This window comes from Salmo salar, chromosome ssa18 (genome assembly GCF_905237065.1).
Source record: "Salmo salar chromosome ssa18, Ssal_v3.1, whole genome shotgun sequence".
In the NCBI taxonomy this organism is placed as follows: Eukaryota; Metazoa; Chordata; class Actinopteri; order Salmoniformes; family Salmonidae; genus Salmo; species Salmo salar.
Window position 1 is genome coordinate 34,037,027 of NC_059459.1, and position 24,367 is coordinate 34,061,393.

At 45.7% G+C, this 24,367-nt stretch overlaps 2 protein-coding genes across 2 annotated transcripts in view; both read left to right on the forward strand.

Annotated features, from left to right (window-relative positions):
- LOC106577318 (protein eyes shut homolog) overlaps window positions 1–7,743 on the forward strand; it is a 52,465-nt gene extending 44,722 nt beyond the window's left edge. Inside the window, exons 9-11 of the mRNA XM_045701766.1 lie at window positions 1–191; window positions 2,717–2,808; window positions 7,677–7,743. Coding sequence (XP_045557722.1) covers window positions 1–191; window positions 2,717–2,808; window positions 7,677–7,743 — 350 coding nt within the window. The remainder of the gene's footprint in view (window positions 192–2,716; window positions 2,809–7,676) is intronic.
- LOC106577358 (early growth response protein 1) lies at window positions 6–24,002 on the forward strand. The gene is made up of 5 exons (XM_045701816.1): window positions 6–191; window positions 2,717–2,808; window positions 16,782–16,932; window positions 19,015–19,127; window positions 23,038–24,002. The coding sequence occupies exon 5, from the start codon at window positions 23,140–23,142 to the stop codon at window positions 23,908–23,910; it is 771 nt and encodes a 256-aa protein (XP_045557772.1). The 5' UTR covers window positions 6–191; window positions 2,717–2,808; window positions 16,782–16,932; window positions 19,015–19,127; window positions 23,038–23,139; the 3' UTR covers window positions 23,911–24,002.
- The last annotated feature ends 365 nt before the right edge of the window (window positions 24,003–24,367 follow it).

A 24,367-nucleotide genomic window follows, 5' to 3' on the forward strand; every position in this document is an offset into this window, starting at 1 on the left:
ACTCCAGCTATGTCCAGTACTCTGGTAATTCCTACTTGGAGTTTGAGGGCATAGACCTTGGTGCCAACAACAACATCACTGTGAGGTTTCAGACCCAGGAGGCCCAGGGGACCATCCTGTACGTGGACCAAGGAGCAGTGACCAGGGGCTTCTTTTTCATGAAACTCTTCATCCAGGAGGGAATGCTACAGGTGAGGCTTTTTCTGAGTACCAAATGGCACCCTATTCCCTATATAGTGCACTTCTTTTGACCAGGGCTCATGAGACTCAACAACTTGAAAGATAAAGGTTTTGTCCCAAATGGCGCACTATTCCCTATATAGTGCACTACTTTTGACCAGGGCCCATATGACTCATCAACTTGAAACTTGAAAGATAAAGGTTTTGTCCAAAATGGCACCCTATTCTCTATATCTGCTATGGGATGCCCTATAGGCTCTGGCCAACAGACTACATAGGGAATAGGGTCATGTTTGGGACACAGCCTCTATGTTTCTAGTCTCTATGAAGTCTGATTATTTTCTGTTTCATTGTTGTTTACAGTACTCTACTGCCTATCGGCTGATACAGCCTAGAATTGTGCATGTTTTGTGGACCATAGTGCTTTGTGCTATGTTTTTTCCCAAACAATTGATGCGCTACGTAGCAGACTATTATCATCACCCTGATCTGATGCATAATGTAGCAGACTATTATCATCACCCTGATCTGATGTACCATGTAGCAGACTATTATCATCACCCTGATCTGATGCATCATGTAGCAGACTATTATCATCACCCTGTTCTGATGTACCATGTAGCAGACTATTATCATCACCCTGTTCTGATGTATCATGTAGAAGACTATTATCATCACCCTCTTCTGATGTACCATGTAGCAGACTGTTATCATCACCCTGTTCTGATGTACCATGTAGCAGACTATTATCATCACCCTCTTCTGATGTACCATGTAGCAGACTATTATCATCACCCTGTTCTGATGTACCATGTAGCAGACTATTATCGTCACCCTGTTCTGATGTACCATGTAGCAGACTATTATCATCACCCTGATCTGATGCATCATGTAGCAGACTATTATCATCACCCTGTTCTGATGTACCATGTAGCAGACTATTATCATCACCCTGTTCTGATGTAGAAGACTATTATCATCACCCTGTTCTGATGTACCATGTAGCAGACTATTATCATCACCCTGTTCTGATGTATCATGTAGAAGACTATTATCATCACCCTCTTCTGATGTACCATGTAGCAGACTGTTATCATCACCCTGTTCTGATGTACCATGTAGCAGACTGTTATCATCACCCTGTTATGATGTACCATGTAGCAGACTATTATCATCACCCTGTTCTGATGTACCATGTAGCAGACTATTATCATCACCCTGTTCTGATGCACCATGTAGCAGACTATTAGCATCACCCTGTTCTGATTTACCATGTAGAAGACTATTATCATCACCCTGTTCTGATGTACCATCACCCTGTTCTGATGTACCATGTAGCTGACTATTATCATCACCCTGTTCTGATGTACCATGTAGCAGACTTTTTTGATCACCCTGTTCTGATGTAGCAGACTATTATCATCACCCTGTTCTGATGTAGCAGACTAATATCATCACCCTGTTCTGATGTACCATGTAGCAGACTTTTTTGATCACCCTGTTCTGATGTAGCAGACTATTATCATCACCCTGTTCTGCCATGTAGCAGACTATTATCATCACCCTGTTCTGAGTAATGTAGAAGACTATTATCATCACCCTCTTCTGATGTACCATGTAGCAGACTGTTATCATCACCCTGTTCTGATGTACCATGTAGAAGACTATTATCATCACCCTCTTCTGATGTACCATGTAGCAGACTGTTATCATCACCCTGTTCTGATGTACCATGTAGCAGACTGTTATCATCACCCTGTTCTGATGTACCATGTAGCAGACTGTTATCATCACCCTGTTCTGATGTACCATGTAGCAGACTATTATCATCACCCTGTTCTGATGCACCATGTAGCAGACTATTAGCATCACCCTGTTCTGATTTACCATGTAGAAGACTATTATCATCACCCTGTTCTGATGTACCATCATCCTGTTCTGATGTACCATGTAGCAGACTATTATCATCACCCTGTTCTGATGTACCATGTAGCAGACTTTTTTGATCACCCTGTTCTGATGTAGCAGACTATTATCATCACCCTGTTCTGATGTAGCAGACTAATATCATCACCCTGTTCTGATGTACCATGTAGCAGACTATTATCATCACCCTGTTCTGATGCACCATGTAGCAGACTATTATCATCACCCTGTTCTGATTTACCATGTAGAAGACTATTATCATCACCCTGTTCTGATGTACCATGTAGCAGACTTTTTTGATCACCCTGTTCTGATGTAGCAGACTATTATCATCACCCTGTTCTGATGTAGCAGACTATTATCACACCCTGTTCTGATGTACCATGTAGCAGACTATTATCATCACCCTGTTCTGATGCACCATGTAGCAGACTATTATCATCACCCTGTTCTGATGCACCATGTAGCAGACTATTATCATCACCCTGTTCTGATGCACCATGTAGCAGACTATTATCATCACCCTGTTCTGATGCGCCATGTAGCAGACTATTATCACCACCCTGTTCTGATGTGCCATGTAGACTGTTTTTTCTCTGTACTGTTTCAGTATGTCTTCTCCTGTAACCGAGAGGAAGGTATCAGAAGGATCAATACCTCCATCCGTGTTGACGACGGCAATCCATACATCGTCTACGTCAGGTGGGTTTACTTTCTTAGAGATGTTGGGCCGCTTTCCCCTATACAGAATAAACCTAGTCCTGGACAAAAAAAGTGCTTTGAATGGAAAATCAGGACAAGGCTTTATCTATGTCTGGGAAACTGCCTCTTTAAGGTCCAATGAAACCGTTTTCATCTCAATATCTAATAATTTTTTGGTAACAATTAAGTACCTTACTGTGATTTGTTTTCAATTCAAATTCTTAGCAAAGAGCAATTTCTCAATCAATAATTTTGCTAGGACTGCCTGGGAGTGGTCTGAGTGGGGAAGGGAAACTGAAAACCAGCTGTTATTGGCAGAGAGGTTTGGAACTCTCTTTCTTGTTGGTCTATTAACTAATTTACGCTTGGTGATGTCACCAGGCAGGCCAAAACTCCATCCCACCAAAGCAGGCTGAAATTTCAGGCGATCTTTTCAAACAACTCTTACACTAAAAGGGCATTATCATCATTTTCACAATTTCACAGTCTTATTCCAACCTCATTGTGTGGAAATGTATATAAAACACTGAAAAATCCAGTTTTTGACTACACTGTGCCTTTAATGAAAACATAAGCCTACTCCATAGAGGCTGGTACATGGTTAAAACAAGTTGTAACAAAGCATTATACCTGTAGGCCTAAAGAATCACCAAAATGGTTTCCAAACTTGCAATGACATGGTAAGTACAACATCATAAGTCTCATAGAATTAGCTTGAGATATGAATTTGTGCTGATAGATATGCCCAATATGTTCCTAAGTTGTTTTGGGGTGTCAAAATACAATATCTCAAGTGAATGACAAGAGTTAGGCAGTTTCAAAATGATAAACTGATCAGTGCTCTAAAGTAATAAAAGTAGCCCTGCAGCTTCAAAATATTTCTCATTTAAGGCTAAGGGCTGCTGGCTGTGACTTGATCCCCTGCCAATTCTTAATTTTAAGTGTATTAATCTGTCATGTCTGTTTTTCAATTGAATAAAAACTAGCATCACTTGAAAATGCAACAGCAGCACAAATCCATCATTACGCCCTGGCAGCAGCCCTTAACACACCCTGGCAAGATAGAGAGTTGGCATTACCAGTGTAGAGACAGAGAGAGGGAGAGCTGGCATAATCGGGGTAGAGACAGAAGGAGGGAAGAGGGAGAGCTGGCATAATCAAATGAAATTGTATTGGTAACATACACATTGTTAGCAGATGTTAATGCGAGTGGAGCGAAATGTTTGTGCTTCTAGTTCCGACAAAGCAGTAATATCTAACATGTAATATAACACATTCACAATGACTACGTTATACACACACAATGTAAGAAGATGGAATAAGAATATGTTAAATATAAATATATGGATGCGCGATGGCCGTGCGGCATAGGCAAGATACAATAGATGGTATAAAATACTGTATATACATACTGTAATGAAACAGGGAGGGAGCAGGTCTCGAACCCTTAAGCCTTCTAGCCCGAAGTCCAGCGCGCTATCGACTGTGCCGCAAAAGCATGCTCGAAGGCAGAGTCGATTTCCGCGCTTATAAACCCAGGGTCGTTACACTACTCCCTCCTTTCAAAGGGCGCGTCCTCACACTAGCTTGCAACTCTACGTCTTACAGGAACGCGCTCACCGGCCAAGCACACGCACTGTCGTGGATGCAAGGTCCGATCACTTCTGACACCAATGTAATGAAACAGCAGGGAGCAGGTCTCGAACCCTGGACCTTCTAGCCCGAAGTCCAGCGCGCTATCGACTGTGCCGCAAAAGCATGCTCGAACGGCAGAGTCGATTTCCGCGCTTATAAACCCAGGGTCGTTACAATACATATGAGATGAGCAATGTAGGATATGTAAACATTATTTAAAGTGACTAGTGATACCTTTATTAAATCCATTTATTAAAGTGGCCAGTGATTTGAGTCTGTATGTTGGCAGCAGCCTCTCTATGTTAGTGATGGCTGTTTAACAGTCTGATGGCATTGAGAGAGAAGCTGTTTTTCAGTCTCTCGGTCCCAGCTTTGATGCACCTGTACTGACCTCGCCTTCTGGATGAAAGCGGGGTGAACATGCAGTGGCTCGGGTGGTTGTTGTCCTTGATTATCTTTTTGGCCTTCCTGTGACATCAGGTGCTGTAGGTGTCCTGGAGGGCAGGTAGTTTGCCCTCGGTGATGCGTTGTGCAGACCGCACTACCATCTGGAGAGCCTTGCGGTTGAGAGCAGTTCAGTTTCCGTACCAGGCAGTGATACAGCCCGACAGGATGCTCTCAATTGTGCATCTGTAAAAGTTTGTGAGGGTTTTAGTTGACAAGACGCATTTCTTAAGCCTGCTGAGGTTGAAGAGGCACTGTTGCGCCTTTTTCACCACGCTGTCTGTGTGGGTGGACCATTTCAGTTTGTCCGTGATGTGTACGCCGAGGAACTTAAAACTTTCCACCTTCTCCACTACTGTCCCGTCGATGTGGATAGGGGGGTGCTCCCTCTGCTTTTTCCTGAAGTCCACAATCATCTCCTTTGTTTTGTTGACGTTGAGTGTGGGGTTATTTTCCTGACACCACACTCCGAGGGCCCTCACCTCCTCCCTGTAGGCTGTCTCGTCGTTGTTGGTAATCAGGCTTTCCTGTGACATCAGGTGCTGTAAGTGTCCTGGAGGGCAGGTAGTTTGCCCTCGGTGATGTGCTGTAGTGTCGTCTGCAAACTTGATGATTGTGTTGGAAGCGTGCATGGGCACGCAGTCATGGGTGAACAGGGAGAAGCTGAGAACGCACCCTTCTGGAGCCCCAGTATTGAGGATCAGCGGGGTGGAGATGTGGTTTCCTACCTTCACCACCTGGGGGTGGCCCGTCAGAAAGTCCAGGACCCAGTTGCACAGGGCGGGATTGATACCCAGGGTCTCAAGCTTAATAATGAGTTTGGAGGGTACTATGGTGTTGAATGCTGAGCTGTAGTCAATGAACAACATTTTTACATAGGTATTCCTCTTGTCCAGATGGGATAGGGCAGTGTGATGGCGATTGCGTTGTCTGTGGACCTAATGGGGCGGAAAGCAAATTGGAGTGGGTCTAGGGTGTCAGGTAGGGTATATGATCCTTGACTAGTCTCTCAAAGCACTTCATGATGACAGATGTGAGTGCTACGGGGCAATAGTCATTTAGTTCAGTTTCCTTAGCTTTCTTGGGAACAGGAACAATGGTGGCCATTTTGAAGCATGTGGGGACAGCAGACTGGGATGGGGATTGATTGAATATATCCGTAAACACACCAGCCAGCTGGTCTGGGCATGCTCTGAGGACGCGGCTATGGATACCGTCTGGGCCGGCAGCCTTATGAGGGTTAACACATTTAAATGTTTGACTCACGTCGGCCATGGAGAAGGAGAGCCCGCAGTCTATGGTAGCGGGCCGTGTCGGTGGCAATGTATTGTCCTCAAAGCGAGCAGAAGTTGTTTAATTTGTCTGGGTGCAGGACGTCGATGTCTGTGACGAGGCTGGTTTTCTTTTTGTAATCCGTGATTGTCTGTAGACCCTGCCACATATGTCTTGTGTCTGAATCCGTTGAATTGCGACTCCACTTTGTCTCTCTACTGACGCTTTGCTTGTTTGATTGCCTTACGGAGGGAATAACTACACTGTTTGTATTCGGTCATGTTTCCAGTCGCCTTGCCATGATTAAATGCAGTGGTTCGCGCTTTCAGTTTTGCGTGAATGCTGCCATCAATCCACAGTTTCTGATTAGAGACAGAGGAAGGGAGAGGGAGAGGGAGAGCTGGCATAACCAGTGTAGAGACAGAGAGAGGGGAGAGGGAGAGCTGGCATAACCAGTGTAGAGACAGAGGGAGAGGGAGAGCTGGCATAACCAGTGTAGAGACAGAGGGAGAGGGAGAGCTGGCATAACCAGTGTAGAGACAGAGGGAGAGGGAGAGCTGGCATAACCAGTGTAGAGACAGAGGGAGAGGGAGAGCTGGCATAACCAGTGTAGAGACAGAGGGAGAGGGAGAGCTGGCATAACCAGTGTAGACAGAGGGAGTGAAGAGGGAGAGGGAGAGCTGGCATAACCAGTGTAGACAGAGGGAGTGAAGAGGGAGAGGGAGAGCTGGCATAACCAGTGTAGACAGAGGGAGGGAGAGGGAGAGCTGGCATAACCAGTGTAGAGACAGAGGAAGGGAGAGGGAGAGGGAGAGCTGGCATAACCAGTGTAGAGACAGAGAGAGGGAAGCGGGAGAGCTGGCATAACCAGTGTAGAGACAGAGGGAGGGAAGAGGGAGAGGAGAAAACAGGTCCCCAAGCTTCACCTCGACTAAAGCAAATCTTTAGTGATGGGCTGATGACCACAGCCTCCATCTCTGTTCGATCCAGAGACAGAGCCACCACTGGGACAAGGATGGGTCTCCATCCCTCCCTCCTTCCCTCTATCTATCCCCAACATCACTGCTTCACCTACCTGTCCACCAGCCTGCTTCATTATAACGTTTTAACATTTTAATAGATCTTCCCGTCGAAGACAAATTTCAATATGTTTAATAGAAATCCCCAGAGACTGGAGCTGCATGGTTTCTGAAGGTTTGTGTCCCAAATGAAACTCTATTCCCTACATAGTCCAGTACTTTTGACCAAAGTAGTGCACTAAATAAGGAATAGGATGCCATTTGTAATGCTTCTCAAGGACTCTGTCTGTCTGAGGGGCCTGGTGCCCTCTGGCTGGAGGCCAGGCAGTCCTCTTTCTCTGGCAGAGTGATCCTAAATTAACCACCTCCCTCCCTCCTCCACATCCTCCCTCCCTCCACATCCTCCATCTCTCTCTATCCATGTTGGCTCTGGAGGAAGGACTTAGGTAGCCCTGGGTCTCTCTCTCGCGCTCCCTCTCTTCTCTCTCACCCCAATAGTTGTGCCACAGCCACCAAACGCCACACAGCCAGCCTGCAAATGACAGGTTTAACAAATCAGGGTTGATTGCTTCCTAGACCTCCCTCCCTCTCTCCCTCCCCTCGACGAGGGTATATCAGTAGGCACCAGGGAGGGAGGGATAGAGGGATGGAATGAAAGAGGGAGGAAGGGGAAGCACATCTGTGGACAGAGTACCCTCCAGCTGCACATAGTTATCCCAGAATAAGGTAATTATCTCCTCTCCCCTGTTGTTTGGAAAAGGGGCTGAATTAGCTTTGGAAATCTCCCAGTGGATCCTCACGGCTCGGCTCAGTGATGGCTCAGGCTCCAGTCCAGAGCAGGCTGGCTGTCCGACTCCAAAACGCACAAGGTGTCTGAAGAGGGGAGGGGAGAGGGGAAGGAATAGGGGAGGGGAGGGAATAGGGGAAGGAAGAGGGGAAGGAAGAGGGGAGGGGAAGGAAGAGGGGAGGGTGGAGGGGGAGGAAGAGGGGAGGGTGGAGGGGAAGGAAGAGGGTGGAGGGGAAGGAGGAGGGGAGGGAAGGAAGGAAGAGGGTGGAGGGGAAGGAAGAGGGAGGAGGGAAAGGAAGAGGGGAGGGAAGGAAGAGGGTGGAGGGGAAGGAAGTGGGAGGAGAGGGAGGGGAAGGAAGAGGGAGGGGAAGGAAGAGGGGAAGGAAGTGGGGAGGGAAGAGGGGAAGGAAGAGGGGAGGGGAAGGAAGAGGGGAGAGGAGAAGGAAGAGGAGAGGGAAGAGGGGAAGGAAGGGGAGAGGAGAAGGAAGAGGGGGAGAGGAGAAGGAAGAGGGGAGAGGAGAAGGAAGAGGAGAGGGAAGAGGGGAAGGAAGGGGGAGAGGAGGAAGGAAGAGGGGAGGGGAGGGAAGGGGAGAGGGAAGAGGGGAGGGGAAGGAAGGAAGAGGAGAGGGAAGAGGGGAAGGAAGTGGGGAGGGGAGGGAAGGGAAGAGGGGAGAGGAAGGAAGAGGAGGAAGGAAGAGGGGAAGGGAGGGAGGGAAGAGGGGAGGGGAAGGAAGAGGGGAGGGGAATGAAGAGGGGAGGGGAGGGAAGAGGGGAAGGAAGAGGGGAGGGGAAGGAAGCGGGGAGGGAAGAGGGGAGGGGAAGGAAGAGGGGAGGAGAGGGAAGAGGGGAAGGAAGAGGGGAGGGGGAGAGGAGAAGGAAGAGGAGAGGGAAGGAAGGGGAGAGGGGTGGGGAAGGAAGTGGGGAGGGGAATGAAGAGGGGAGGGGAGGGAAGAGGGTAAGGAAGATATGAGGGGAAGGGAAGGAAGAGGGGTGGGGAAGGAAGCGGGGAGGGAAGAGGGGAGGGGAAGGAAGAGGGGAGGAGAGAGAAGAGGGGAAGGAAGAGGGGAGGGGGAGAGGAGAAGGAAGAGGAGAGGGAAGGAAGGGGAGAGGAGAAGGAAGAGGAGAAGGAAGAGGGGAAGGAAGTGGGGAGGGGAGGGAAGAGAAGAGGGGAGGGAAGGGGAGAGGGGAGGGAAGGGGGGAAGGAAGAGGGGAGGGGAAGGAAGAGGGGAGGGGAGGGGAAGGAAGTGGGGAGGGAGGGGGGAGGAGAGGGAAGAGGGGAGGGGAAGGAAGAGGGGAGGTGAGGGAAGAGGGGAAGGAAGAGGGGAGGGGAGGGAGAGGGGAGGGAAGAGGGGAAGGAAGAGGGGAAGGAAAAGGGGAGGGGAAGGAAGAGGGGAGGGAAGAGGAGAAGGAAGAGGGAGAGGGGAAGGAAGAGGGGAGGGGAGAGGAGAAGGAAGAGGAGAGGGAAGGAAGGGGAGAGGAGAAGGAAGAGAAGAGGAGAGGGAAGAGGGGAGGGAAGAGAAGAGGGGAGGGAAGAGGGGAAGGAAGAGGGGAAGGAAGGGGGAAGAGGGGAAGGAAGAGGGGAGGGGAAGGAAGAGGGGAGGGGGGGGGAGGAGAGGAGGGGAGGGGAGGGAAGAGGGGAGGGAGAGGGGAAGGAAGAGGGGAAGGAAGAGGGGAGGGGACGGAAGAGGGGAAGGAAGAGGGAGGGGAAGGAAGGGGGAGGGGGGAGAGGGAAGAGGGGAGGGAAGGAAGAGGGGAAGGGAGAGGGAAGTGGGGAGGGAAGTGGGGAAGGGAGAGGGAGGGGAGGGAAGAGGGGGAGGAAGAGGGGAGGGAAGAGTGGAGGGGAGGAAGAGGGGAGGGCAGAGGGGAGGAGAAGGGGGAGGAGAAGGAAGAGGGGAGGAAGAGGGGAGGGAAGAGTGGAGGGGAAGGAAGAGGGGAGGGCAGAGGGGAGGAGAAGGGGGAGGAGAAGGAAGAGGGGAGGGAAGAGGGGAGGGGAGGGAAGAGGGGAGGGGAAGGAAGAGGGGATGGGAGGGAAGAGGGGATGTTAGAGGGAAGAGGGGAGGGGAAGGAAGAGGAGAGGGAAGAATGAAGTGGTGAGGGAAGTGGGGAAGGGAGAGGAGAGGGGAGGGAGGGGAGGGAAGAGGGGAGGAGAAGGAAGAGGGGAGGGAAGAGGGGGGAGGGGAGAGGAGAAGGAAGAGGGGAGGGGAGAGGGGAAATGGAAGGGTATAATAAAATAAAAAAGGGTATATGTGCCCAGAGGAAAGTGGAATAAAAATACCTTGAGGTTAAATGTGGCTCTGCTTCCCTGTCTCATCGGCCTGCCTTTTGTTGTGGTTGCTGCTGTTTATGGAGCAGGATAGTGATTGGTTTATTGTCATTGCACCCTAAATAGTTGAAATAGCTTATTGTGAAGGAGTATTGGCACAGAAATAAATCCACATATAGAATCATGTAGATTATTTACTGCATTTGAAAGACATGAGACTTTATTCTCAATCTCCATACCACCAGAGGCAATATTATCAGATCGGAAGTAAAACATTTACATATATCAGTGTACATAATATGATAACTGCTGTATCTGAAGTCCATCCTTACATATCATGATTTGATAGCATCTAGTGTTTCATTACTTTGAGCCTTGATTGAGGCATGAAATGATCCCTAAGTAACTGTGCCATGTTAAAAACACATTGATATACTATGTTCAAGTCTTATCTTTAGTTCAATATTTCATTATCAAATCAAAATCTAATTTTATTTGTCACATGCGCCGAATACAACAGGTGTAGACATTACCGTGAAATGGTTACTTGCAAGCCCTTAACCAACAATACAGTTCAAGAAATAGTTACAAAAATATTTACAAAATAAACTAAAGTAAAAAAATATATATACAAAAAAATATAGAAAAGTAACACAAGAAAATGACATAACAATAACGAGGATATACAGTCGTGGCCAAAAGTTTTGAGAATGACACAAATATACATTTTCACAAAGTCTGCTGCCTCAGTTTGTATGATGTCAATTTGCATATACTCCAGAATGTTATGAAGAGTGATCAGATGAATTGCAATTAATTGCAAAGTCCCTCTTTGCCATGCAAATGAACTGAATCCCCCAAAAAACATTTCCACTGCATTTCAGCCCTGCCACAAAAGGACCAGCTGACATCATGTCAGTGACTCTCTCGTTAACACAGGTGTGAGTGTTGATGAGGACAAGGCTGGAGATCACTCTGTCATGCTGATAGAGATCTAATAACAGACCGGAAGCTTCAAAAGGAGGGTGGTGCTTGGAATCATTGTTCTTCCTCTGTCAACCATGGTTACCTGCAAGGAATGCCGTCATCATTGCTTTGCACAAAAAGGGCTTCACAGGCAAGGATATTGCTGCCAGTAAGATTGCATCTAAATCAACCATTTATCGGATCATCAAGAACTTCAAGGAGAGCGGTTCAATGTTGTGAAGAAGGCTTCAGGGCGCCCAAGAAAGTCCAGCAAGCGCCAGGACCGACTCCTAAAGTTGATTCAGCTGCGGGATCGGGGCAACACCAGTACAGAGCTTGCTCAGGAATGGCAGCAGGCAGGTGTGAGTGCATCTGCACGCAGAGTGAGGCAAAGACTTTTGGAGGATGGTTTTGGTGTCAAGAAGGGCAGCAAAGAAGCCACTTCTCTCCAGGAAAAACATCAGCGATAGACTGATATTCTGCAAAAGGCACAGTGATTGGACTGCTGAGGACTGGGGTAAAGTAATTTTCTCTGATGAATCCCCTTTCCGAATGTTTGGGGCATCCGGAAAAAAGCTTGTCCGGAGAAGACAAGGTGAGCGCTACCATGTGTCATGCCAACAGTAAAGCATCCTGAGACCATTCATGTGTGGGGTTGCTTCTCAGGAGTGGGCTCACTCACAATTTTGCCTAAGAACACAGCCACGAATAAAGAATGGTACTAACACATCCTCCGAGAGCAACTTCTGCCAACCATCCAGGAACAGTTTGGTGACGAACAATGCCTTTTCCAGCATGATGGAGCACCTTGCTATAAGGCAAAAGTGATAACTAGGTGGCTCCTGGAACAAAACATCAATATTTTGGATCCATGGCCAGGAAACTCCCCAGACCTTAATCCTTGAGAACTTGTGGTCAATCCTCAAGTGGCAGGTGGACAAACAAAAACCCACAAATTCTGACAAACTCCAAGCATTGTTATGCAAGAATGGGCTGCCATTCATCAGGATGTGGCCCAGAAGTGAATTGACAGCATGCCAGGGCGGATTGCAGAGGTCTTGAAAAAGAAGGGTCAACACTGCAAGTATTGACTCTTTGCATCAACTTCATGTAATTGTCAATAAAAGCCTTTGACACTTATGAAATGCTTGTAATTATACTTCAGTATTCCATAGTAACATCTGACAAAAATATCTAAAGACACTGAAGTCTTTTGAAATTAATATTTGTGTCATTCTCAAAACTTTTGGCCACGACTGTATGCGAGGGGTAAGATGCACTGACGAGTCAATACGGGTCCCATAAAGTTGTGCACTATTGTGTACAGTGTCACCCAATTCGTATGATATGTTACAAATTATTATGTGCATTTGTACAATATGTTACGATTTTGTAAGTGCTTAAGATCCATTTCTCTAACATGTTCACTAGCATACTACTTAGTATGAGCAATATACTGACATGAATTCTATGTGGTATGTTAGTGTAGATATTGGAACAGAGCTAACATGCCTATAACATAAATAAGATTGCAAATGCCATGCCCTGCTACTGTTTACGCTCTAGCAAGGCAATTCATGCCTTAATGCCTGCTGAATCATGTGAGAATGATGTTTGGATGTGGTTGGATGACTGATTAGTAGACAGAATGTAGTCGGATGATATATGGGTAGAGAGGATGTGGTTAGATGACATATGGGTAGAGAGGATGTGGTTAGATGACATATGGGTATTGAGGATGTGGTTAGATGACATATGGGTATTGAGGATGTGGTTAGATGACATATGGGTATTGAGGATGTGGTTAGATGACATATGGGTAGAGAGGATGTGGTTAGATGACATGGGTAGAGAGGATGTGGTTAGATGACATATGGGTAGAGAGGATATGGTTAGATGACATATGGGTAGAGAGGATGTGGTTAGATGACATATGGGTAGAGAGGATGTGGTTAGATGACATATGGGTAGAGAGGATATGGTTAGATGACATATGGGTAGAGAGGATATGGTTAGATGACATATGGGTAGAGAGGATATGGTTAGATGACATATGGGTAGATGGTACCAGAGTGTCTCAGGAGGGTAACCCCTTGTCAGTGGTTGTCAAATAAACGATCACCAGTACAATTTCTGTTATACATGGAGAATGTATAAACAATTTATAGTGGCCTAATTTATGGTAAAATGTGTTAGATTGGGAATAGATGTGATGATAAGATTCAGTTTGTGTTCGATGTGAATGTACATTACATTAGTTAGGTCTAAGACATCATGTCCCTGTGTTTGATGTGAATGTACATTACATTAGTTAGGTCTAAGACATCATGTCCCTGTGTTTGATGTGAATGTACATTACATTAGTTAGGTCTAAGACATCATGTCCCTGTGTTTGATGTGAATGTACATTACATTAGTTAGGTCTAAGACATCATGTCCCTGTGTTTGATGTGAATGTACATTACATTAGTTAGGTCTAAGACAACATGTCCCTGTGTTTGATGTGAATGTACATTACATTAGTTAGGTCTAAGACATCATGTTCCTGTGTTCGATGTGAATGTACATTACATTAGTTAGGTCTAAGACATCATGTTCCTGTGTTCGATGTGAATGTACATTACATTAGTTAGGTCTAAGACAACATGTCCCTGTGTTTGATGTGAATGTACATTACATTAGTTAGGTCTAAGACATCATGTTCCTGTGTTCGATGTGAATGTACATTACATTAGTTAGGTCTAAGACATCATGTCCCTGTGTTCGATGTGAATGTACATTACATTAGTTAGGTCTAAGACAACATGTCTCTGCTCCTGTGTGTTTGTGCTTTAATGTTATGATGTGCCTCCAAATCATGCTGTCAGCCTTGCTGCTCTTAGCAGGCATGACCACCTGTAGTTGAAGAGAGAGAACGTGAAAGAGGGGGAGTGGGCTGGGTGGAGGGATGGATGGATGGAAAGAGAGGGGGAGAGAGAAAGTAAATGAGAGAAAGAGGGAGAGAGAGAGAGGGAGAGAGCGAGAGAGAGCGAGGGGGACTGGCGTACTGGCGTACATAACGGACGGACGGACAGACAGAGGAAGCTTGCCTTACAATATCCTCTCACATGTCACTCCAACTGTGTCATTTTGAAATGAATGAGGATGGCTGGCTGTAGATGGAGGGAGATGAGAGGATGTTGTTTGTGACTCTGTCACGGTTGAGCATCCAATCAACAGAGACATATTTCAAATCAAGTGGAAGAGAAAAGACACTATAGGAACTAGACTATCGAGTCCCAAATGGCACCCTATTCCTTGTATGCCCTGGTCGAAAGTAGTGCCCTATACAGGGAATAGGGTGGCATTTGGAACATAACCACAGCCATAAGATGACCTGCTGGCATCGCTCTCTGTATTCAGGAGACAAACATGTCATTGGTCTCTTAGCTTTTAAGTATAAATATTCATTTCAGATTAGGTCGTGTTCATAAACATGTAATTTGTCATGGCTTGTGAAGAGCTTCTTGTGCTGTATGCAAATCAAAATCCAGCATGCACAACATGAGTGTATAGCTTAAAACAACCTCTTAAAACATCTGGTAATTATAACACAGCTTCAATCTAACCACTGCCATCTCACGTCATGACTCTTAAGTCAAGGGGCCATGTTGGTGCTTGATGCAACCCTGATGAAGCTCTATCCACCCAAGACATGAGTTATAAGAGATCCATTACATTGTGGGACGATGTTCAACATTACCAAAGTGCTGGAGTTTTTTTTTTTCAAAAGGATATGTTTCAACGTCATTAGGCTGTACAAGCCAGAAGTTTAAATGAAAGTTGATGTATTGCAGCATGTATCACGTAGCTACAACGTTAGTCCGGAGGGGTAATATCCTAGATTTAACTCAATGCAGTATACAATTTACACTACAGGACCAAACGTATGTGGATACCAGCTCGTCAAACATCTCATTCCAAAATCATGGGCATTAATATGGAGTTGGTCCCCCCTTTTGCTGCTATAACAGCCTCCATTCTTCTGGGAAGCCTTTCCACTAGATGTTGGAACATTGCTGCAGGGACTTGCTTCAATTCAGCCACGAGCATTAGTGAGGTCGGGCACTGATGTTGGGCGATTAGGCCTGGCTCACAGTCGGCATTCCAATTAATGTCAATGGTGTTCGATGGAGTTAAGGTCAGGGCTCTGTGCAGACCAGTCAAGTTCTTCCACAACTATCTTGACAAACCATTTCTGTATGTACCTCGCTTTGTGCACGGGGGCATTGTCATGCTGAAACTGGAAAGGGCCTTCCCCAAACTGTTACCACAAAGTTGGAAGCACAGAATCGTCTAGAGTGTCATTGTAGTATGCTGTAGCTTTACGATTTCCCTTCACTGGAACTAAGGGGCCTAGACCGAACCATGAAAAACAACCCCAGACCATTATTCCTCCTCCACCAAAACACTATACATGTGAGCAGGTAGCATTCTCCTGGCATCCGCCAAACCGAGATTTGTCCATCAGACTACCAGATGGTAAAGAGTGATTCATCACTCCAGAGAATGTGTTTCCACTGCTCCAGAGTGCAATGGTGGTGAGCTTTACACCACTCCAGCCGACTCTTGCCATTGAGCATGGTGATGCAAGGTTTGTGTGCGGCTGCTCGTCCATGAAAACCCATTTCATGAAGCTCCCGACGAACGGTTATTGTGCTGACGTAGCTTCCAGAGGCAGTTTGGTAATCGGTAGTGAGTGTTGCAACTGAGGACAGATGATTTTTACACACTACGCTTTTCAGCGGCCCCTTTCTGTGAGCTTGTGTGGCCTACCAATTCATAGCTGAGCCGTTGTTTGCTCCTAGACATTTCCACTTCAGAACAGCACTTACAGTTGACCGGGGCAGATCTAGCAGGGCAGAGGCCAATCCACTGCCAAATGTTTGTCTATGGAGATTGCATGGCTGTGTGCTCAATTGTATACACCTGTCAACAATGGATGTGGCTGAAATAGCCGAATCCACAAATTTGAAGGGGTGGCCACATACTTTTGTATATATAGTGTATACCCGGTATCCTTGTAAACCCTGGTCTTATTCATTAGTATCCTTCTCACTCAGCTCAACCTGTTTTCTGTGTGAAAATATTAAAGAAGGCAGAACAGTCATGAAATAAGTATTAGGAAAGCTGTTAAAGTAATTGTGTACTCCTCAGGCTAGCCTAATAGAAACCTATTACAATAAGGCAGTTTAGCCTTATAATGTCCATTGGTGATATTTATGTAAAACACCATCATTAGTTTTGAACATTTACGTTCATTAAGCAAACAATCTTTTAAAAATGTTGGTTTTCTAATAATACAGTATAATACAATATGACATTGAGTTTTTTTTTTTTATGTCTGGTTTGTAAATGTATATTGAGAACCTCTGTATTTCTTGTGAGCATATTTCTTGTAGCATATGTTCTATGAAGATATGTTCTGTGAAGATATTTCCTGTGAAGATATGTTCTGTGAACATATTTTTGTGAACATATTTCCTGTAAACATATTTATTGTTAAAAATGTTCTTGTGAACATATTTCTTGTGAACATTTGTTACAGACAACACCTGGCGCCATGCGAAGCGGAGGTGGTCGTGTCTGGGTATGAGAGAGTCAGAAGCCAGCCCAGCAACTACTGGTCAGGACTCACCACACAGAGAACAAGCCATATGTTTATAGGAGGCTTGCCTCGTCGATACCTGCCATATCAGGTGAGTTAGTGTGGTTTCTGACAATACATATCGGTAGTAATATGTGTAGATGTCTTCAACTTTATTCAATGATATACTATATAAATATATTTTAATCCCTATCAAATCCCAATAAAATCTCATTTTATCCCACTTTGTAACAGTAAATGTGTTTATTTTTATACTTTTTGTAGGCATTGTGCATGCTCTTTTTCTTTTGTCGCTGACACAACCTCCTCTCCTTGGAGTGTAATTGAAGTGCAATTTACTACATACATAATACCCAAGTGTTTAACATAATACGCAGTTTCTGGTACTTCTATTGTATTACATAGAATCCTGTTGTATACCTTTTGCTCCAGTACTCTTCATAGGCATAGTGTAAAACACTCTATTCCCTATATAGTGCACCACTTTTGAATACAGCCCAATGGGTCCTTGGCAAAAGTAAGTAGTACACTATGTAGTGAGTATGGGGTAATGAGGGACACACCCTATAGCTGCAGTATGACATCATACAACCCTGAGTGTCTGTTATTGAATTACCTGACTCAGGGGTAATGTAACGTATGTCAGGGATAATGTAACATATGTCAGGGATAATGAAGCGTATGTCAGGGATAATGTAACATATGTCAGGGATAATGAAGCGTATGTCAGGGATAATGTAACATATGCCAGGGATAATGTACCATATGTCAAGGATAATGTAATCTATGTCAGGGGTAATGTAATGTATGTCTTGGATAATGTACTCCTATTATTTTTTACTATTATTACTATTATTTGACCATGCTGGTCATTTATGAACATTTGAACATCTTGGCCATGTTCTGTTATAATCTCCACCCGGCACAGCCAGAAGAGGACTGGCCACCCCTCATAGCCTGGTTCCTCTCTAGGTTTCTTCCTAGGTTTTGGCCTTTCTAGGGAGTTTTTCCTAGCCACCGTGCTTCTACACCTGCATTGCTTGCTGTTTGGGGTTTTAGGCTGGGTTTCTGTACAGCACTTTGAGATATCAACTGATGTAAGAAGGGCTATATAAATACATTTGATTTGATTTTGATTTGTACTGTGTGTCAGGGATAATGTACCGTATGTCTGGGATAATGTAATGCATGTCTGGGATAATGTAATGCATGTCTGGGATAATGTAACGCATGTCAGGGATAATGCAACGTATGTCAGGGATAATGCAACGTATGTCAGGGATAATGTAACGTATGTCAGGGATAATGTAACGTATGTCAGGGATAATGTAATGTATGTCAGGGATAATGTAACACATGTCAGGGATAATGCAACGTATGTCAGGGATAATGTAACGTATGTCAGGGATAATGTAACGTATGTCAGGGATAATGCAACGTATGTCAGGGATAATGCAACGTATGTCAGGGATAATGCAACGTATGTCAGGGATAATGCAACGTATGTAACGTATGTCAGGGATAATGCAACGTATGTCAGGGATAATGCAACGTATGTCAGGGATAATGTAACGTATGTCAGGGATAATGTAACTTATGTCAGGGATAATGTAATGTATGTCAGGGATAATGTTACGTATGCAATGGACAAGGTTCTAAAGAGGGTCTTGTACTACTATAGCGATACGGATTACGTTATACAAGTATCCTTGTGCCTAAAATGTGACACTCCTACAAAGTGATGGCTTGGTTATTAGGTTCCTTCCAATATGTTGACAACATCAGTCAGTTCTACAGTATATTACTTTTCAGTGATGTGTGTCCTGGTAGCCTACCTTATTAAAATCAACAGTCTAAGAAAGTATTGTAGTGATGTGTGTCCTGGTAGCCTACCTTATTGAAATCAACAGTCTAAGAAAGTATTGTAGTGATGTGTGTCCTGGTAGCCTACCTTATTGAAATCAACAGTCTAAGAAAGTATTGTAGTGATGTGTGTCCTGGTAGCCTACCTTATTGAAATCAACAGTCTAAGAAAGTATTGTAGTGATGTGTGTCCTGGTAGCCTACCTTATTGAAATCAACAGTCTAAGAAAGTATTGTAGTGATGTGTGTCCTGGTAGCCTACCTTATTGAAATCAACAGTCTAAGAAAGTATTGTTTCTGTCGCCCTAAGGGAGCCCAACCCTTCTCCAACTACACCGGCTGCATTGAAATAATTGAAATGAATAAGCTGCGGGGATTCTACACATCCAGTGCCGTTGCCGGCAGCAACGTAGACAACTGCAGGTAAAATAATTAGATTTTCAAAGAGTCACTGGACTTAATAATATTTGTTTCCCTCTTTTTGGGCCCATTTGTCCTCCAGTGTTCCTGTTTGAAAGAAATAAAGAACTGTATTTTTTCTCTTGGGATACGTGCACATGCATGCAAGTATCACGCACATACACACTCACACACTGACACACTCACATGCTCAAACACTCACACAGGCACACAGGCGCATACAGACATCAATTATTTTTGACAATCTCAAAGCATGTTTCCATGCAAGGTGTGGGTGGGCGGACAGCCTTATATAAAATGCTATAACATTATAGTGTGAGGTAAATTCCTTCATCAGTTGTATCACCAACTGTAGATACAGTCTGTAGTGGCGATTCCCTATGACCTGCCACTGGCACAGGAGAGAGCTGTCCATAACATGTCCACAAAAATCAGCTTTCCAAACTTTACTCTTTTTGGGGTGAAGTTCTAATTTATTGCGCATATATAAAAAAAAGGTGCAGAGAGATGCATTATATAAGCTGTATCTGTGATACAGTAATAACTGCATGTGCTCTCCTCACCTGTGCTAACCCTTCCTGGTCACCTGTGGTACCTATATACACACACACACATACACACACACACACACACACACGTGACCCATGACCCCAACATATAGTGCCCTCTAGTGTACAAAACAAGTAAAAATAACCCTTGACAGACAACACATACACAACACATAAACAGGCCAAAATGGCTCCTACACAGTCCATATATGATGTGACCATTCTCTGAACACCACAGCCGTGGAATGGAACACAATGGTGTAGAACAATGGTGTAGAACAATGGTGTTCCATTGGTTGAAGGCTTGTTCTTAGTGTTCTTAATTGGAGCGTGTTGATTGGATGGGCTGCTGCACTCACTGTGACACACACAAAGAGATGCTCTGCTTTTTTGACACCACACTCCACAAATCAAGTCCTGCAGGCTCTAGTTATATCTTGATTATTGTCCAGTCATGTGGTCCAGTGCTGCAAAGAAAGACCTAGTTAAGCTGCAGCTGGCCCAGAACAGAGTAGCACGTCTTGCTCTTCAGTTTAATCAGAGGGCTGATATAAATACTATGCATGCCAGTCTCTCTTGGTTAAGAGTTGAGGAGAGAATGACTGCGTCACTTCTTTTTTTAATAAGAAACATTAACGTGTTGGAAATTCCATATTGTTTGCATAGTCAACTTATACACAGCTCTGACACACACACTTACCCCATCAGACATCCCACCAGGGGTCTTTTCACAGTCCCCAGGTCCAGAACAAATTCAAGGAAACGTACTGTATTTTACAGAGCCATTATAGAGTGCATGGAACTCCCTTCCATCTTAAAAAGCACAACTGAACAGCAAACCTTGTTTCAAAAAGCAAATAAAGCAACACCTCACGGCATAACGCCTCTCCCCCATGTGACCTACTGTGTATGTACTGACATGTATGTGGAACTAATAGATGCACACACACAGACACTATATGATCATGTTTTAAATGTATGTAAATTGTAAAGTCTTGTCTGTAATGTATTTCTCATGATCGGACCCCAGTAAGACCAGCTGTCGTCATCGACTCTCTGATTCAGAGGGGTTGGGTTAAATGACTCCTGTACTTCTCTGATTCAGAGGGGTTAGGTTAAATGACTCCTGCACCTCTCTGATTCAGAGGGGTTGGGTTAAATGACTCCTGTACTTCTCTGATTCAGAGGGGATGGGTTAAATGACTCCTGTACTTCTCTGATTCAGAGGGGTTGGGTTAAATGACTCCTGTACCTCTCTGATTCAGAGGGGTTGGGTTAAATGACTCCTGCACCTCTCTGATTCAGAGGGTTTTAAATGACTCCTGACCCCTCTGATTTAGAGGGGTTGGGTTAAATGACTGCTTCACCTCTCTGATTCAGAGGGGTTGGGTTAAATGACTCCTGCACCTCTCTGATTCAGAGGAGTTGGGTTAAATGACTCCTGCACCTCTGATTCAGAGGGGTTAAATGACTCCTGCACCTCTCTGATTCAGAGGGGTTGGGTTAAATGACTCCTGCACCTCTCTGATTCAGAGGGGTTGGGTTAAATGACTCCAGCACCTCTCTGATTCAGAGGGGTTGGGTTAAATGACTCCAGCACCTCTCTGATTCAGAGGGGTTGGGTTAAATGACTCCTGCACCTCTCTGATTCAGAGGGGTTGGGTTAAATGACTCCTGCACCTCTCTGATTCAGAGGGGTTGGGTTAAATGACTCCTGCACCTCTCTGATTCAGAGGGGTTGGGTTAAATGACTCCTGCACCTCTCTGATTCAGAGGGGTTGGGTTAAATGACTCCTGCACCTCTCTGATTCAGAGGGGTTGGGTTAAATGACTCCTGTACTTCTCTGATTCAGAGGGGTTGGGTTAAATGACTCCTGCACCTCTCTGATTCAGAGGGGTTGGGTTAAATAACTCCTGTACTTCTCTGATTCAGAGGGGTCGGGTTAAATGACTCCTGTACTTCTCTGATTCAGAGGGGTTGGGTTAAATGACTCCTGCACCTCTCTGATTCAGAGGGGTTGGGTTAAATGACTCCTGCACCTCTCTGATTCAGAGGGGTTGGGTTAAATAACTCCTGTACTTCTCTGATTCAGAGGGGTTGGATTAAATGACTCCTGTACCTCTCTGATTCAGAGGGGTTGGGTTAAATGACTCCTGCACCTCTCTGATTCAGAGGGGTTGGGTTAAATAACTCCTGCATCTCTCTGATTCAGAGGGGTTGGGTTAAATGACTCCTGTACCTCTCTGATTCAGAGGGGTTGGGTTAAATGACTCCTGTACCTCTCTGATTCAGAGGGGTTGGGTTAAATAACTCCTGCATCTCTCTGATTCAGAGGGGTTGGGTTAAATGACTCCTGTACCTCTCTGATTCAGAGGGGTTGGGTTAAATGACTCCTGTACCTCTCTGATTCAGAGGGGTTGGGTTAAATAACTCCTGCATCTCTCTGATTCAGAGGGGTTGGGTTAAATGCAGAACACACATATCAGTTGAATACATTCAGTTGGACAACTGACTAGGTATCCCCCTTTGCCTTTGCCTTTCCTAATGGGGATCTTAATAAATCAACACACTGTGTTAAAACCCTTGCTGATGTATGTGTGTGGATTAAATTAGGGCTGGTCAAAAAATGGTACCATGTTCCCTATTTAGTGCACTAGCCTACTATTTGACCAGGGCCCATAGGGTTAGGTCATTGTGCACTATGTAGGGAATAGGCGGCCTTTTGTGACTCATCCTATATGTTGAGATTCCTAAATATCTGCCCATTGAGGTAAGTAATGAATTAATTGTGGTTCCTGTGGGATCGCTGCAGTTAAAGCATGAATGTTTTAAGATCCCTCTGTTACTAGGAGGCAGAAAACACTGACCTTCATCACATGACTAACACGTATATCATGAAGGGCCTGTATACAGACAGTTAGGAGTTGTTTATCACAAAACCTATCTTCAGGACAGTGGTCTTGGTTGTTTTTATTGATATCACTACATCACTGCATTATGTATTTGCTGTGTTAAATCTAGATTTGGATTCAACAGAGTGCTACCTTGTGTGCCCTTTCAAAACTGTTCTTCACTCTACTGGTCAATGCCAACTGATTTTCTGGTAACGTTTTACATGAAGATATGTACAGCTTTTGAGTAATACTGTTAATACTGCCAGTGCAGCCTTAAGCTCAGTATTCCTTGGCAAGAGGCTAAGTGACAAGCACACAATTTCAACTGTTTATTGTAGATATATAGACTATAAACGAATAATGAACAGTTTCTAACCTACTTATAGAGTTAGAGTCCTTTATACTGTATACTTCATGTAAAGTCTTCCTTTCTTTCGGTGAGTTAATGTATTCTATTATTACTATTCCAGGTCTCGACGGGCCCCACCAGGTACCCCAGATGCCTTCACAAGGAGTCCATATGATTGGACCACCAGATCCACCACTACCACTCCCAGAGTCAACACATCTGTATGGGCCACCCAATCTGCCACCACTCTGAGAGGTCAAGGTTCAGCAGGAGCCAACACTTCTGTATGGACCCAGCCACCACCATCCCGACCGCCACCAGTTCCTACACGCCCCTGGCAACCGGCTCCTACCCGTCCCTGGCAACCGGCTCCTACCCGCCCCTGGCAACCGGCTCCTACCCGTCCCTGGCAACCGGCTCCTACCCGTCCCTGGCAACCGGCTCCTACCCGTCCCTGGCAACCAAGTCCAGTTCCTACCCGTCCCAGGCAACCAACTCCTACCCGGCCACCATCAGTCTCTACCCATCCCTGGCAACCAGCTCCCACCCGTCCCTGGAAACCAGGTCATGCCCAGCCCCCATCAGTCCCTACCCATCCCTGGCAACCAGCTCCCACCCGTCCATGGCAACCAGTTCCTGCCCAGCCCACGCAACCAGCGCCTACCCGGCCCTGGCAAACAGCCACTACCCGGCCTCGGCCACCACTGCCAGCTCCTACCCGGCCCTGGCAAACAGCCACTACCCGGCCTCGGCCACCACTGCCAGCTCCTACCCGGCCCTGGCAAACAGCCACTACCCGGCCTCGGCCACCACTGCCAGCTCCTACCCGGCCCTGGCAAACAGCCACTACCCGGCCTCGGCCACCACTGCCAGCTCCTACTCGTCCCTGGCAACCAGCTCCTACCCATTCCCCACCACCAGCCCCTACCCAGCCACCAACAGCTCCCACCCAGCCACCACCACCACCAGTCTGCCATGCTGCCCTCTGTCTTAACGGTGGGACCTGCCATGAGCTGCAGAGGCCCAGCGGAGCTCTGTCCTTCTATTGCGACTGCCCCCTACACTTCACTGGACGCTTCTGTGAGAAAGGTAGGTCTCTATGATTCTGTTACATACTATTTACACTAGGTAGCATACATGTAGAATAAAGAGTGTATTGGCACTAAAAGTGCAACTACTTTGGTCGGATATGCTCCTAAATATTTTGCTGTGCGACCTGGAATTTTAATTTGGGAACACCAGTCTGCCTAGAATTAAAATCCCCCAGATAATAATTGTTGTAATGATTAAGCTTCGCTTTACTGCGGCCTCCGAGTGCCATAGAGTCCTCTCTCTCTCTCCCTCTGCGGCTGCTTGCTTTCTGTTCTCGGACCACACACACCAAGCCCGGCCTCCTGTCACTCAAGCAGGCAGTACACAGTTCCTCGACGCTGTTTATTCTCTCAGCATGC